Source organism: Cervus elaphus, chromosome 11 (assembly GCF_910594005.1).
Source record: "Cervus elaphus chromosome 11, mCerEla1.1, whole genome shotgun sequence".
In the NCBI taxonomy this organism is placed as follows: Eukaryota; Metazoa; Chordata; class Mammalia; order Artiodactyla; family Cervidae; genus Cervus; species Cervus elaphus.
The window spans coordinates 102,304,671-102,317,206 of NC_057825.1; the positions used below are offsets into that span (position 1 = coordinate 102,304,671).

At 37.5% G+C, this 12,536-nt stretch overlaps 1 protein-coding gene across 2 annotated transcripts in view; it reads left to right on the forward strand.

The window, feature by feature from the left end:
- ZC3H6 (zinc finger CCCH-type containing 6) overlaps positions 1-12,536 on the forward strand; it is a 79,846-nt gene that overhangs the window by 26,283 nt on the left and 41,027 nt on the right. For both annotated transcript variants that reach the window (XM_043918797.1, XM_043918796.1), the window contains exons 2-3: positions 1,643-1,823; positions 9,734-9,856. In XM_043918797.1, coding sequence (XP_043774732.1) covers positions 1,643-1,823; positions 9,734-9,856 — 304 coding nt within the window. The remainder of the gene's footprint in view (positions 1-1,642; positions 1,824-9,733; positions 9,857-12,536) is intronic.

Below are 12,536 nucleotides of genomic sequence, written 5' to 3' on the forward strand. Positions count from 1 at the left end.
CCGGTAGTTAGAATGTTTGCTTCCTAAAGTATTTTAATTTCTCCCTTCTGTCCTTCCTTTTCTTTTTTATGGTAGCTTAGTAGATGGTATTTGGTTGGTGCAAATGTAATTGCAGTTTCGGACCGTGATTTTTAAATCATTATAAGTGGACTCAACACATCTTTATTAAAAAGGGAACCATTACAGTCAACATGTTTTTGCCAACGAGAAATGAGTTTGCTTATTCCTTTAGCATAGAAATCCATGCTTCAGCATTTGATGAACTCTTAGAAAGCATTTTCTGCATCCTGCTGGTTGTGGGTATTTTCCCTGGAAAAAGTTGTCTAGGTGCTTGAAGAAGTGGTAGTCAGTTGGTGAGAGGTCAGGTGAATATGGCAGATGAGGCATAACTTCATAGCCCAGTTCATTTAACTTTAGGAGTGCTGGTTGTGTGACATGCAGTCAGTTTGGGCATTGTCACTGAGAAGAGTTGGGCCCATTCTCCGTCTGCAGGTGTTGCAGTTTTCAGTGCATCTCATCGATTTGCTGAGCATACTTCTCAGATATAATGGTTTTGCCCTGATTCAGAAAGCTGTAGTAGACCACCAAACAGTGACCATCACATTTTTTTTTTTGGTGCAAGTTTGGCTTTGGGAAATGCTTTGGAGTTTCTTCTCGGTCCAGCCATGAAACTGGTTGGTTGCCGATTGTAATATAAAATACACTTAAATGGTTTGTTGTTGCATACAATAAGAGAAGATGATACTTCAAAACGATAATTTTCTTTTAATTTGAGTCACCCACTTATCAAGCTTTTTCACTTTTCCAACTTACTTCAAATGCCAAATGACCATACAGTGGTCTATGTTGAGTTCTTCGGCAACTTCTTGATTAGTTTTAAGAGAATCAGCTTCAACGGTTGCTCACAGTTGGTCATAGTCAACTTCCAATGGCCATGCTCTTCATCTTTGAGGGTCTCGTCTTTGCAAAACTTCTTGAACCATCACTTCATGTACGTTCATTAGCAGTTCATGGTCCAAATGCATTGTTGATGTTGCGACTTTTCTCCGCTGCTTTATGACCCATTTTGAACTAAAAGAAGAAAATCACTCAAATTTGCTTTTTGTCTAACATCATTTCCATAGTCTGAAATAAATATAAAATAAGCAGCAATAAGTCATTAGCAAAGAAACATAAAGTGAGAAATGCACATTAAAATTATGTATAACAGCCACATTTACTTAAGAATGTATTCCAATATCAAATGGCAAATTTCAACAATGCAAAACCGCAATTGCTTTTGCACCAACCTAATAATTATTGCAGTGTTACTTTTGGACAGTATTGCATTATGCAATCATTCATTTGTTTGGTGAGAGTCAATGCTTTTAATCTAAAAGTTTGGCAAACTATAGCTGCTGAAATTGCTGCTTACATTCTTGAAGGGTGTTTTTAAAAAAGGAGGATTTGCAACAGAAGCTATATGTCGCCTGCAGATTTGAAATATTTACTATCTAACCCTTTATAGAAAATTGGCCAATCCCTGATCTTACTGAGTATAACTTAAAATCTTGACTCACCTTTCCTTTCATTTGGAAATGTTTCTATAATATTCCCTTTCGAGTTAACATTTGAAAATTGACATTTTCATTGCCTTTTACAGAGAAGATGGTGAATTAGAAGATGGTGAAATAGATGATGCAGGATTTGAAGAAACACAGGAACAGGAAGCAAAAGAGGACGAAAAGCAGAAAAATGAGAAAGCCTACCGAAAATCAAGGAAAAAACACAAGAAAGAAAAAGAGAAGAAAAAGTCCAAAAGGAGAAAACGTGAGAAGCATAAGGTTAGTTAGAATCTATTTTTTGTTTCTTTGGTAAATTTTTATGAAATGTAAAACACTACACTGAAAATTAGAAAGTATAAATCATTGCCTATTTTCTTATAAAATATATGAATTAGATCTTTTGATTTATGTGCTTAATAGATTCTCTGAATGTAAAGATAATATGAAATATCTTAAAGATTTAAAAATAAGGTAGTTTTAATACAAATTAGAATAAACCTTTTAAATTGATAGAAGATTGTGTGCAAGAATACTGAAAGCTTGAGGAAAGAAAATTTCATTCTCCACAGATGTAGATTGTCAGCACCGGCCTTGTTTACTCATTTGTTTATTCATTCATAAGTATTACTACACGCTTGCTGTGGAAATCTTCGTGCTGTATGCTGGGGGTTACAGTAATGAGTGAAACAGTCTCTGCTGTTACAGAGCTTACACTGAAACGAGGAGGAGAGAGGTGTGAAACAACTGAAGGCCAAATGCTACCCAGAGAAGAGCTGAGTGCTGGACACAGCATGGTGTGGGTCGGGGCTGAGCAGAGAGACCTTATACTGACAGAGAACTGAAGTTGGCAGTAGTGGTGGGGTGATTTTTCTAAACTCCCTGAATTTCCCCCATAAAAACAGAGCAGTTAGGATGGCAAAACCAAGAAGGCATTGGCAACATCTACTGGAAAATGAAGTAACAAGTTACCTCCACAGACCTCAGAAATACAAAAGGATAAGGCCAAACCACAGACCAAGACTAGAGTAGGATCAGCAGCTGTGTGAAATGAAGCAGAGAAAAGGTAAAGAACCTTCCAGAAAACAGATTACCAACAGGTATTCATCTCAGAGAGTCCCCAGTGAATGTGGAGAGCCTGTTGGCCAAACTGAGAAACATCAATGGAAACTGAGAGGGGACTGTATTAGTTTCCAGTTCACGTGTGAGTATAAGGTGACCAGGTAAAATTGGATGGTGCTGGAATGGTCTGGGTCTGATGAGCTCATAATGCTGATCAACTAAATTTCTTCTAGAACGGAGTCCCACCCTGAAGAGATAGCTGCTGGGAGTAGAATCTAGCTTGAGAGGACGAGAATAATAGGGCTAAGGAAAGAAAAATGGGTTAGAGAGCAGGGGTGGCTTATCTCAGAACATACGCAGCCATATTTTTTCATGCTTCATGCTAACAACATGAGAGTGAAGCTGGGACAGTTTTCCTGGTCCGTTCTTCCTTTGATACCTGAGCAACAAGATTGGACCATGATCACATTCCATATAAGTTACTATTATTAAAAAAAAAAAAAAAGGAAAATGGAGAGAATAACATTCTTCCAGAAAAGAAAGAGTGCCCCCAAAGCATGAAAAACTTAACCTAATATTTTAAAATGATTTTTAAAAATTACGAAAATAATGCAAACTATGATCAGATAGCATCAGTAGAATTTGCAGGGGGATCCTTTGATCATTTAGGCAAAAAGACCAAGTCACTTACTAAGAAAGGAAAACCAGATTTATAAAAAATTTTTGATGTCACTATTTTGTGCCAGAAGATCATGGGGCAACATATTTGAATAAAATATGAGCCAAGCATTTTATATCCAGGTACATACCAAATTTCAAATATAATGTCCTCAGAAAAACTGTATATAATAGAAATCAGGAAATAGTGTCATAAACCTTCGCATAAAATCTGCTAGAGAACAAGTTCAGATATCCAGAATGACTGAGCGATAAAGCAAGAGTGATCTATATACACTACCTATTTGTCTGTAAAACTAAAAATAAATAATGAACATAAGCAGGGCAGAATATTATGTATCAAAACATTACGGCTATAGAAGGTGTCAGGAAAAGCAGAAGAATATATGGTAAGCAAGATAACTTTATTGGTAGCCTTATAGTTATTAACTGAGAGTTTTAAAATATACTTCAAATTATTATCCTGAGAATGAAAGAGAGGAAAGAGAAGAAGAGGTTACTGCCTCATTTCCACACTAGTTCTTCTAGTAAACAAATAATATGCAAAGAAAGGATAGGGACTCAGGTTATTGGAAAAGGGCAGTCTGAAAGAAGTAATTGAAACAAAAATATAATCTTCCAAATACCACAAGATACACTCCCCAACAATGCAAAATCTAACTCTTAGCTATGTAAAAGAGAAAGATTTTTAAAAATGGGTAAAGAACAGGTAAAACAGTTTCACATCTAATGCTGAGTGAAGAAATCCAGACACAAAAGCAAACAGACTATGATCCCATCCATACAAAGTATAAGAACAGGCAAAACTTGTCTATGCAGTTAGAAATCAGGATAGCAGTCAGCTTCAGCAAAGACTTATGACAAGGAGTATTTATCTGGTGCTGGTGATAATTGGTTTCTAAATCCGGGTGCTGACTATCTGAGTGTTCAGTGCACTCAAGATATGTGTGTTTTTCTGCATGTATATTACACTTCCATAAAACGTTTTTAAAAATCAAAGATGTCTACCATTTTTGTTGCTCAGCCCTTTAGCCATATTTTTCTAGATGTACATGAATATGCTGCATAACAGGAACTAAATGGTAGATTTTGCATAACTGTGCAGGAAATACTCTTAGTTTTAAGGGCCACTACTAAGATTTCCTACATTGTGACCTTAAAGGTTAGTATAATGTATATTTTCAGTAAATATTTGGAAAGGAACAGGGCTATTACATACATTGTCATGCTCCCCTTTGGCATATGTATTAGGTCTGGAACATATAAATAGGTCTGGACCACCTCTTCAATAAAGAACTGATGTGTGTAAGCCTTAAAAAAAAAAAAAAAAAAGTGGGTAAAGAAATACCAGGCAAATGCAAAGAAAGAGAAGGCAGAAGTCACAGTGTCGATATATGAAAAAGTCAAGGAACTTCCCCGGCGGTCCAGTGGTTAAGACTCCATGCTTCCAATACAGGGAGCATGGGTTTGATCCCTGGTCTGAAAACCAAGATCCTGCCTGCTGTAGGGGTGTGGCAAAAGAAGAGTCAAATTTAGGTCAAAAAGCCATTGAACAGAGTGCCGTGTTGAGGTGGGTAGGGGAGGGATTCAAGAGGGAGGAGACACATGTATACTTAATGGTTGATTCACGTTGTATGGCAGAAGCCACACAATATTGTAAAGCACTTATTCTCCAACTAGAAACAAATTTTTTTAAAAAGGCATTGAAAGAAACAAAGAAGGGCATTGTATAATGTTAAGGATTATGATTCACAATGAAGCTATGTTGTTAATATTTTATATTCCCTTAAACATCAATTTTCATAAAGTAGGAACTATAGGAACTGTGAGAAGAAATAGGAATAGTAATAACAGGAGATGCACTAGTAACCTCTCTTATCCCAAAGATATCAATCAAATGGATGAAGAGATGATAAGGATATTAGAGAAATATTATAAATATATATTAAGCTCTGAATCCTGAGAATATATCTTCCTCTCAAGTATACTTGGAATACTCATAAAAACAGACCATGGGAAAAAAAAAACCAGGCCATGTCATAGGCAACAAACTCCAGTTAATTCAGTAGAGTAGAAATAATATAAAGAGCAATCTCAAACCACAATGCAATAAAGTAAGACATTAATAACAAAGTCAGAAACCAGAAATGCCTTTGAACACAGATTAAAACTGCAGAATTTCAGGAATATAATGATAAAACTTTGACATAGGAAGGATAGCTAAAAAATTATCTGAAGAAAAATTATTATGGTATTAAAATCTAGAAAACCGCAAAGAGAGAAACAAAAAGGAAGAACTTAAAGTTACAAGCAGAATTTAACAAATTAAAATGTAAAGTCAGTTTTACAAAAAAAGATCAGCAAGATATATAAATTATTGGCCAAACTAGTCAAGAAAAAGGAGATGCAAAAACAAAGTTAGATATTTTGAGGCTAAGAACTTTTAAAACCATCATGCCCTGGTTCCTTTTTAACAGTTCTTCCTTTAAGTTATCCATCTTCCCTCATAGAGAGGTACTTTCAACATTTTGCTTGAAAATCTTAACTAGTTCATTAGCTTATTTTCTACTTTCCATTTTACTGAATGTAACGATGTTGCTAGATTTCTGCCACTGTAGAAGGAAGATCTCCCTTTTGCCACTCCTTTATTTACTTCTGACGGTGCAGGGTCTGCGGCTGCGTGGGCCTTCTGTAGTTCTGGCAAGTGGTGGCCGGGGCTGCAGGACACAGGCTTCTCATCGCAGTGGCTTCTCTCGTGGAGCACAGGCTCCGGAGTGCGCGGTCTCAGCAGTCGTGGCCCCCAGGCTCCAGAGCACAGGCTCAGTACTTGTAGCACTCCGGCTTAGTTGCCCTATAGCATGTGGAGTCTTCCCAGACCAGGGGTCAAACCCCTGTGCCACCAGGGAAACCCCTCCACTTTTAATAAGATATCTCTCTCTTTCCTTTAAGTTACCCCAAAGTTCAAAATTTTACTAATGATCATTAAGGGTGATCTAGGCTTTCACTCTCACATCCATACATGACCACTGGAAAAACAATAGCCTTGACCAGACGGACCTTTGTTGGCAAAGTAATGTCTCTACTTTTTAATATGCTGTGTAGGTTGGTCATAACTTTCCTTCCAAGGAGTAAGCGTCTTTTAATTTCATGGCTGCAATCACCATCTGCAGTGATTTTGGAGCCCAAAAAAATAAAGTCTGACACTGTTTCCATTGTTTCCGCATCTATTTCCCATGAAGTGGGACTGGATGCCATGATCTTAGTTTTCTGAATGTTGAGCTTTAAGCCAACTTTTTCACTCTCCTCTTTCACTTTCATCAAGAGGCTTTTTAGTTCCTCTTCACTTTTGGCCATAAAGGTGGTGTCATCTGCATATCTGAGGTTATTGATATTTCTCCCAGCAATCTTGATTCCAGCTTGTGCTTCTTCTAGCCCAGCGTTTCTCATGATGTACTCTGCATATAGGTTAAATAAGCAGGGTGACAATATACAGCCTTGACGTACTTCTTTTCCGATTTGGAACCAGTCTGTTGGTCCATGTCCAGTTGGAGAAGACTCTTGAGAGTCCCTTGGACTGCAAGGAGAGCCAACCAGTCCATACTAAAGGAGATCAGTCCTGGATGTTCATTGGAAGGACTGATGCTGAAGCTGAAACTCCAATACTTTGGCCACCTCATGAGAAGAGTTGACTCATTGAAAAAGACCCTGATGCTGGGAGGGATTGGGGGCAGGAGGAGAAGGGAACGACAGAGGATGAGATGGCTGGATGGCATCACCGACTCGATGGACAGGAGTTTGAGTAAACTCCGGGAGTTGGTGATGGACAGGGAGGCCTGGCGTGCTGCGTTTCATGGGGTCGCAAAGAGTCGGACACGACTGAGTGACTGAACTGAACTGAACTGAACTGAACTGAGGCTTTGACTAGTGCTTCCTTAATGTCATTCCAGTATCTATTCCTTGCCTGATTCCAAAACCAGTCCTGCCTTTTAGATGTTTGTACTGGCAGCACCACATTTCCAGAATCTGTATTAGCTAACTATTGCTGCACAGACTGCTCCAAACTTAGAAGCTTAAAACAATGAAAGTTTGCCTCTCTGTTTCCGTGGGTCAGAAACGTGGGTATGTCTTAACTTGGTGATTCTGGCTCAGCACTTCTTGTGAGGTTGCAGTCATTTCCTCTTCCAAGTCCAGTCGTGAGGCTCTTGGCAGCCTCAGCTCCTCCCCGTGTGAACCTCTTTACCTGTCACAGCAGCGTCCTCATGGTTTGGCTCACTTCCTCCAGAGCAAGTGAGCCAACAGTGAGAGCAAGTGAGAGCACCCGCGACGACAGCTACAGTCTTCCTAACCTAAGCACTTTGGACAAGTTCTGTTGACTAGAAACAAGCTCCTAAGTTTAGGCCTCCCTCACGGGGAGAAGAATTAATCTTTATCTCTTGAGGACAGGAGTAATTTTGGACTTTACCTTTCAAACTACCATCCAAGAATAGATAGGAAAACCCCCAAAGGAGGAATATGTGGCGTGACCCTAACATATTAAAGCACATTAACACCTCTGTCATTAAAGCAGTGTGATACTGGTACATGGAAAAATAGACAGTGAAAGAGAAAACTGTTTTCCTCATTTGTGGTAGATTTTGAAGAACAGGTAGGAATTAGTTGTTTGACCGAAGAGACACAAAGAATACTAAAGCAAAAAGGTGTGAAAAGGCTGCCGTGTTCAGGGAAGTCACTGAGGTCTCTCAATTCTTTGTGTCACTGAATATTTGAAGGGTTCACTAAGTGGCCGTCCTGTTAATTAGTTCTGACTATCTGTCTTTTGCCCTCTTTACTCACCACGATGTGGTGTCATGTTGTTAAAGAGTTCCACAGAAAACGTAATCATTTAGACTTGAACTTTAGTACTTAGTAACCACGTGGATTGAAAGAAATAATCCACCAGTGTATTATAAGTAAAATAACAGAATTAAAGGAGCACTTTCAAACACTAAACAGATACTAAACAATACCCCAAAAAAAGAAACACAGAAATTCTGAAATACAAAGTACACTATCCTTTTCACTTAAAAATGTAATAATTTTAATTACTCTCTTCTATTTCTAGCTATTTTTAATGTAGTCCAGTTGCTAATTTCAGGTTAATAATTATTCCTGCTTATTATTATATATGAGCCACATGGTATGTTTTCTTTTTTCTTTTTATAGTAGCCTGCCTAATGGCTTCTTAAATCTGTATTCTAGACTCATTTTGGGGGGATAGCCTGAAGAATCTTCTTCTTTCAGCAGAATCTTCTCTTTTCTGATGGCTCTTCCTAAAGCAAGGCCCTTGTTTGAACTTCTTCTTAGGCGAGTCGTCTTAGTGTTCTTCAAATGAAAAGTGTTCTTTTGAGCCAGAGCTGACTTCTGCTAGTAACACAGCAAATTTGACTTTTAAATCAATAATATTTATTTCAAATCTTACCCAAAAAGATTAGATAGTTAAGCTTGAAGTGTTTCATAGCATAATTATAAAAAGATCTTCATATCACCTATCAAATCAACAGACACAGAACAGCACCACAAAACTAAACCCAAGAACATTTGAGAACAATGTAGAGGAAAACAGTTAGTCATCTTAAGTAAGCATTTAAGAACGCTATAGAGGAAAACAGATCCTTCTGTCAAAGTATCAAGAGCTCAATTTAGTTTGGCACATTTTTACTGAGTTTGTTCTAGACCTTGATGCTGGAAATTCAAGGACGATAAAATACAGAGCCAGTGTCTTTGTTGATAAGAACTTTAAAAAATATTTTTGAAGAGGATGCTCAACCTGGGAAGGTAATTATTTTGACTAGATGGAGGAGATTTGGTGATCTGAATGAATGAAATTGCATTCATACTTGAAAAAACTTATTCATGATATTTGTCAATCTATCAATTACTTGTGGTTTGCATTTCATCTTTGTTCAATTTTGTGGATTGGATTTATTTTATATTTATAATTTGGAATGTTTTGGTATCTTTTAGATTTAGGGTACTTATACAATAGATTAAGAACTCTAAAGCCATTTTAGGTAAAAAAATAATAATTCATACTCAATTCATGTTCTAGGACCTTTTTGGGAATGAGGAACCAATTTTATTTCCTTTAAGATTAACTTAAATTTAAGATCCCTTTAGAGCATATAGAGGTACAGTATTTTCTGTTTGAAGTCCTTGGGCCAAAGGGATGATGGAGAAAATACTGCCATAAAATCTCTGACAGAAGAGGAGTATGTACTTTTCTTCAGAAAATTTTAGAGAAGTTGGGGTGGAGGTGGTCTTTGGAGCAAGAATTTTTCAGTTAATACTTCAGAACCTACTAGGATAATATCATCTATTGGTTTGGCCCCTCTGGTTGAAACAAGCTTATTCAGTTACTAGTTAAATTTTCTTCCTTTTGTAAATGTAACAGTTTTGGTTTTTCCTTCTTTTAGCATAATTCTCCATCCAGTGATGATAGTTCAGACTATAGCCTTGATTCAGAGGTCGAACATACAGAAACTGCCCACAGAAAAAGATCTGGTTTCTACAGAGATTATGACATTCCATTTTCTCAGGTATTTCTTTATTTTTATTGTCATAAAATATGCATAGCATAAAATTGTACAGTTTTAACTATTTTTCTTTCTCTAAAAATTGAAGTAGAATTGACCTACAACACTATGTTAGTTCCAGGTACACAATGTATTATAATAATAGCATTCATTATTTCTGTACATTACAAAATTATACCATGACAAGTCTGGTTACCAGACTTTCACTTATTTCACTTAACATGATGCCCTCTAGGTCCATCCATGTTGTTGCACATGGCAAGGTTTCATTCTTTTTTATGGTTGAGTAATATTCTGTTGTATATGTGCTACATATCTTTATCCATTCATCCATTAATGAACACTTAGGTCGTTTCCATATCTTGGCCACTGTAAATAATGCAGCAGTGAACATAGGGGTGCATTTATCTTTTCAAATTAATGTTTTTATTTTCTCTGGTAAAATATCCAGAAGTGGAATGCTGGATCATATGATAGTTTTTTGTTTTTTTCATATGATAGTTCTATTTTTTAATATTTTGAGAAACCTTCGTACTGTTTTCTGTAGTGGCTGCACCAATTTACATTCCCACCAACAGTGTACAAGTGTTCCCTTTCCTCCACATTTTCACCAATACCTGTTATTTCTTATCTTATTGATGATGGCCAGTCTGCCAGGTGTGAGGTGATATATCCTTGTGGTTTTGATTTGCATTTCCCTGATGATTAGTGATAGTGCTATTGAGCATCTTTTCACGTGTCTGTTGACCACTCGTATATCTTCTTTGGAAAAACTCACTATTTTCATCATTTTAAAATAGACAGTTACTCAGTGACATTAAGTGTATTTACCGTGTTTTGCAACGATCACATCTATCTGTTTCCAGAACATTTTTGTCATCCTAAAAAGAAGCAGTGTCTGCCAAACAGTAAAGTCTCATTGCTGCCTCCCCCACTCCTGGTAACCACTACTCTTTCTGTCTCTGTGAATTTGTCTTTCTGGGTACTTCATACACTGTCCTTTTGTGTCTGACTTTTTTTACTTAGTGTAATTTTTTTCAAGTCCATCTATGTTGCAATAGTATGTATCAGAATTTCCTTCCTTTTTGAAGCTGGATAATATTCCATTATAGATATATACCACATTGTGTTAATTTATTCTTCTATTGATGGTTACTTGGGTTGCTTCCACCTTTTGCCTATTGTTAATAATGCTGCTATGAATGTGGGTGTATAGGCATCTCTTTGAGACTCTGCTGTCAAGTCTTTGGGGGTGTAGACCTAGGAGTGAAATTGCTTGATGATATGTTATTTCTGCATTCAACTTCCTGAGGAACTACCAATTGTTTCCCACAAAGGCTGCACCGTGTTACATTTCTACCAACAAATACTTGAGACTTTTCTAATTGCTCCACATCCTTGTCAAACTTGTTATTTTCTGTTTTTTGTTTGTTTGTTTTGTTTTGGATAAGAGCCCTCTTGTGCGTGTGTGTGCAGTTGCTAAGTTGTGTCTGATCCTTTGCAACCCCATGAACTATAGCCCACCAGGCTTCTCTGTCCATGGGATTTTTCTGGCAGGAATACTGGAGCAGATTGCCATTTCCTCCTCCAAGGGACCTTCTCAACCCACAGACTGAATCCGCATCTCCTGCATTGCAGGTGGATTCTTTACCACTGAGCCGCCTGGAAAGCCCAAGAGCCTTCTTAATAGCTGTGAAATGATATTTTTTGAATTACTGCCTTTTAAAGAGAAAAGTTAAGCTTTCAATTTCATTCTTTGCTTTCTGATATTTAAAAAAATATTCTATAAAAATATTCTATAAAATCTGCTACAATTTCAAATCTTTGAACATAATGAATACATCATGTATTTGTTTGCTAGGGCTGCCATAACAACATACCACAGACTGGTGGCTTAAACAGCAGAAATTTACTTTTCTCACAGTCCAGAGACTAGATCTGAGTCCAGGATTGAGGTGCTGGCAGGGTTGGTTTTCTCTGAGGGCCGCAAAGGAAGGATCTGTTTGGCTTTCCTCCTTGGCTTGTAGGCTTGCAGGCTTGTAGACCTCCTTGCTGCTTTGTCCTCGTGTGGTCATCCCTCTGTGCACGTGGGCCCTTGGTTCCTCTGTGTGTTCATGTTTCCTCTTAGAGAGCAATCAAGTTGGGTCAGGACTCAGCCTAACATCTTCATGGCAAGTTAATCACCACTTTAAAGTCCCTTTCCCTCCCCAAAAAAAAGAAAAAGAAAAATAAAGTCCCTTTCTCCAAACACTGTCACATGTTGAGGTATTGAGGGTTAGGGCTTCAATATATGAATTTTGTGCCATCTGCCTTTTCAAGTGCAAATGTTATTTGGTGTGTTTTAAACAGAAAAAAAATTAAAACATGATATACTTTATATCTTCCTTAAGTATATTGCATTGTATGAGCAAGACTTCAGTATAAATATTACTTTATACTGGAAAGATCCTGGCGCTCTCAGGGGTACTGAGGAGTATTCAGGTCAGTGTGCATATACCTTAAAAACCCCAGACTTTCTGAGTTTTTGCAGCTGGGGATTACGAAGGTTTCCACTTTTTCCAGAATCTGGACTTCTTTTGTTCCCAAAGGTTAAAAGGATAGTCAAAAGTATTGTTGAACCTGTCAGATGATTTTTGATGATGGGCTAGTGCTTTCAGAGCAAAGACAGCTCCAAGTACTGCTC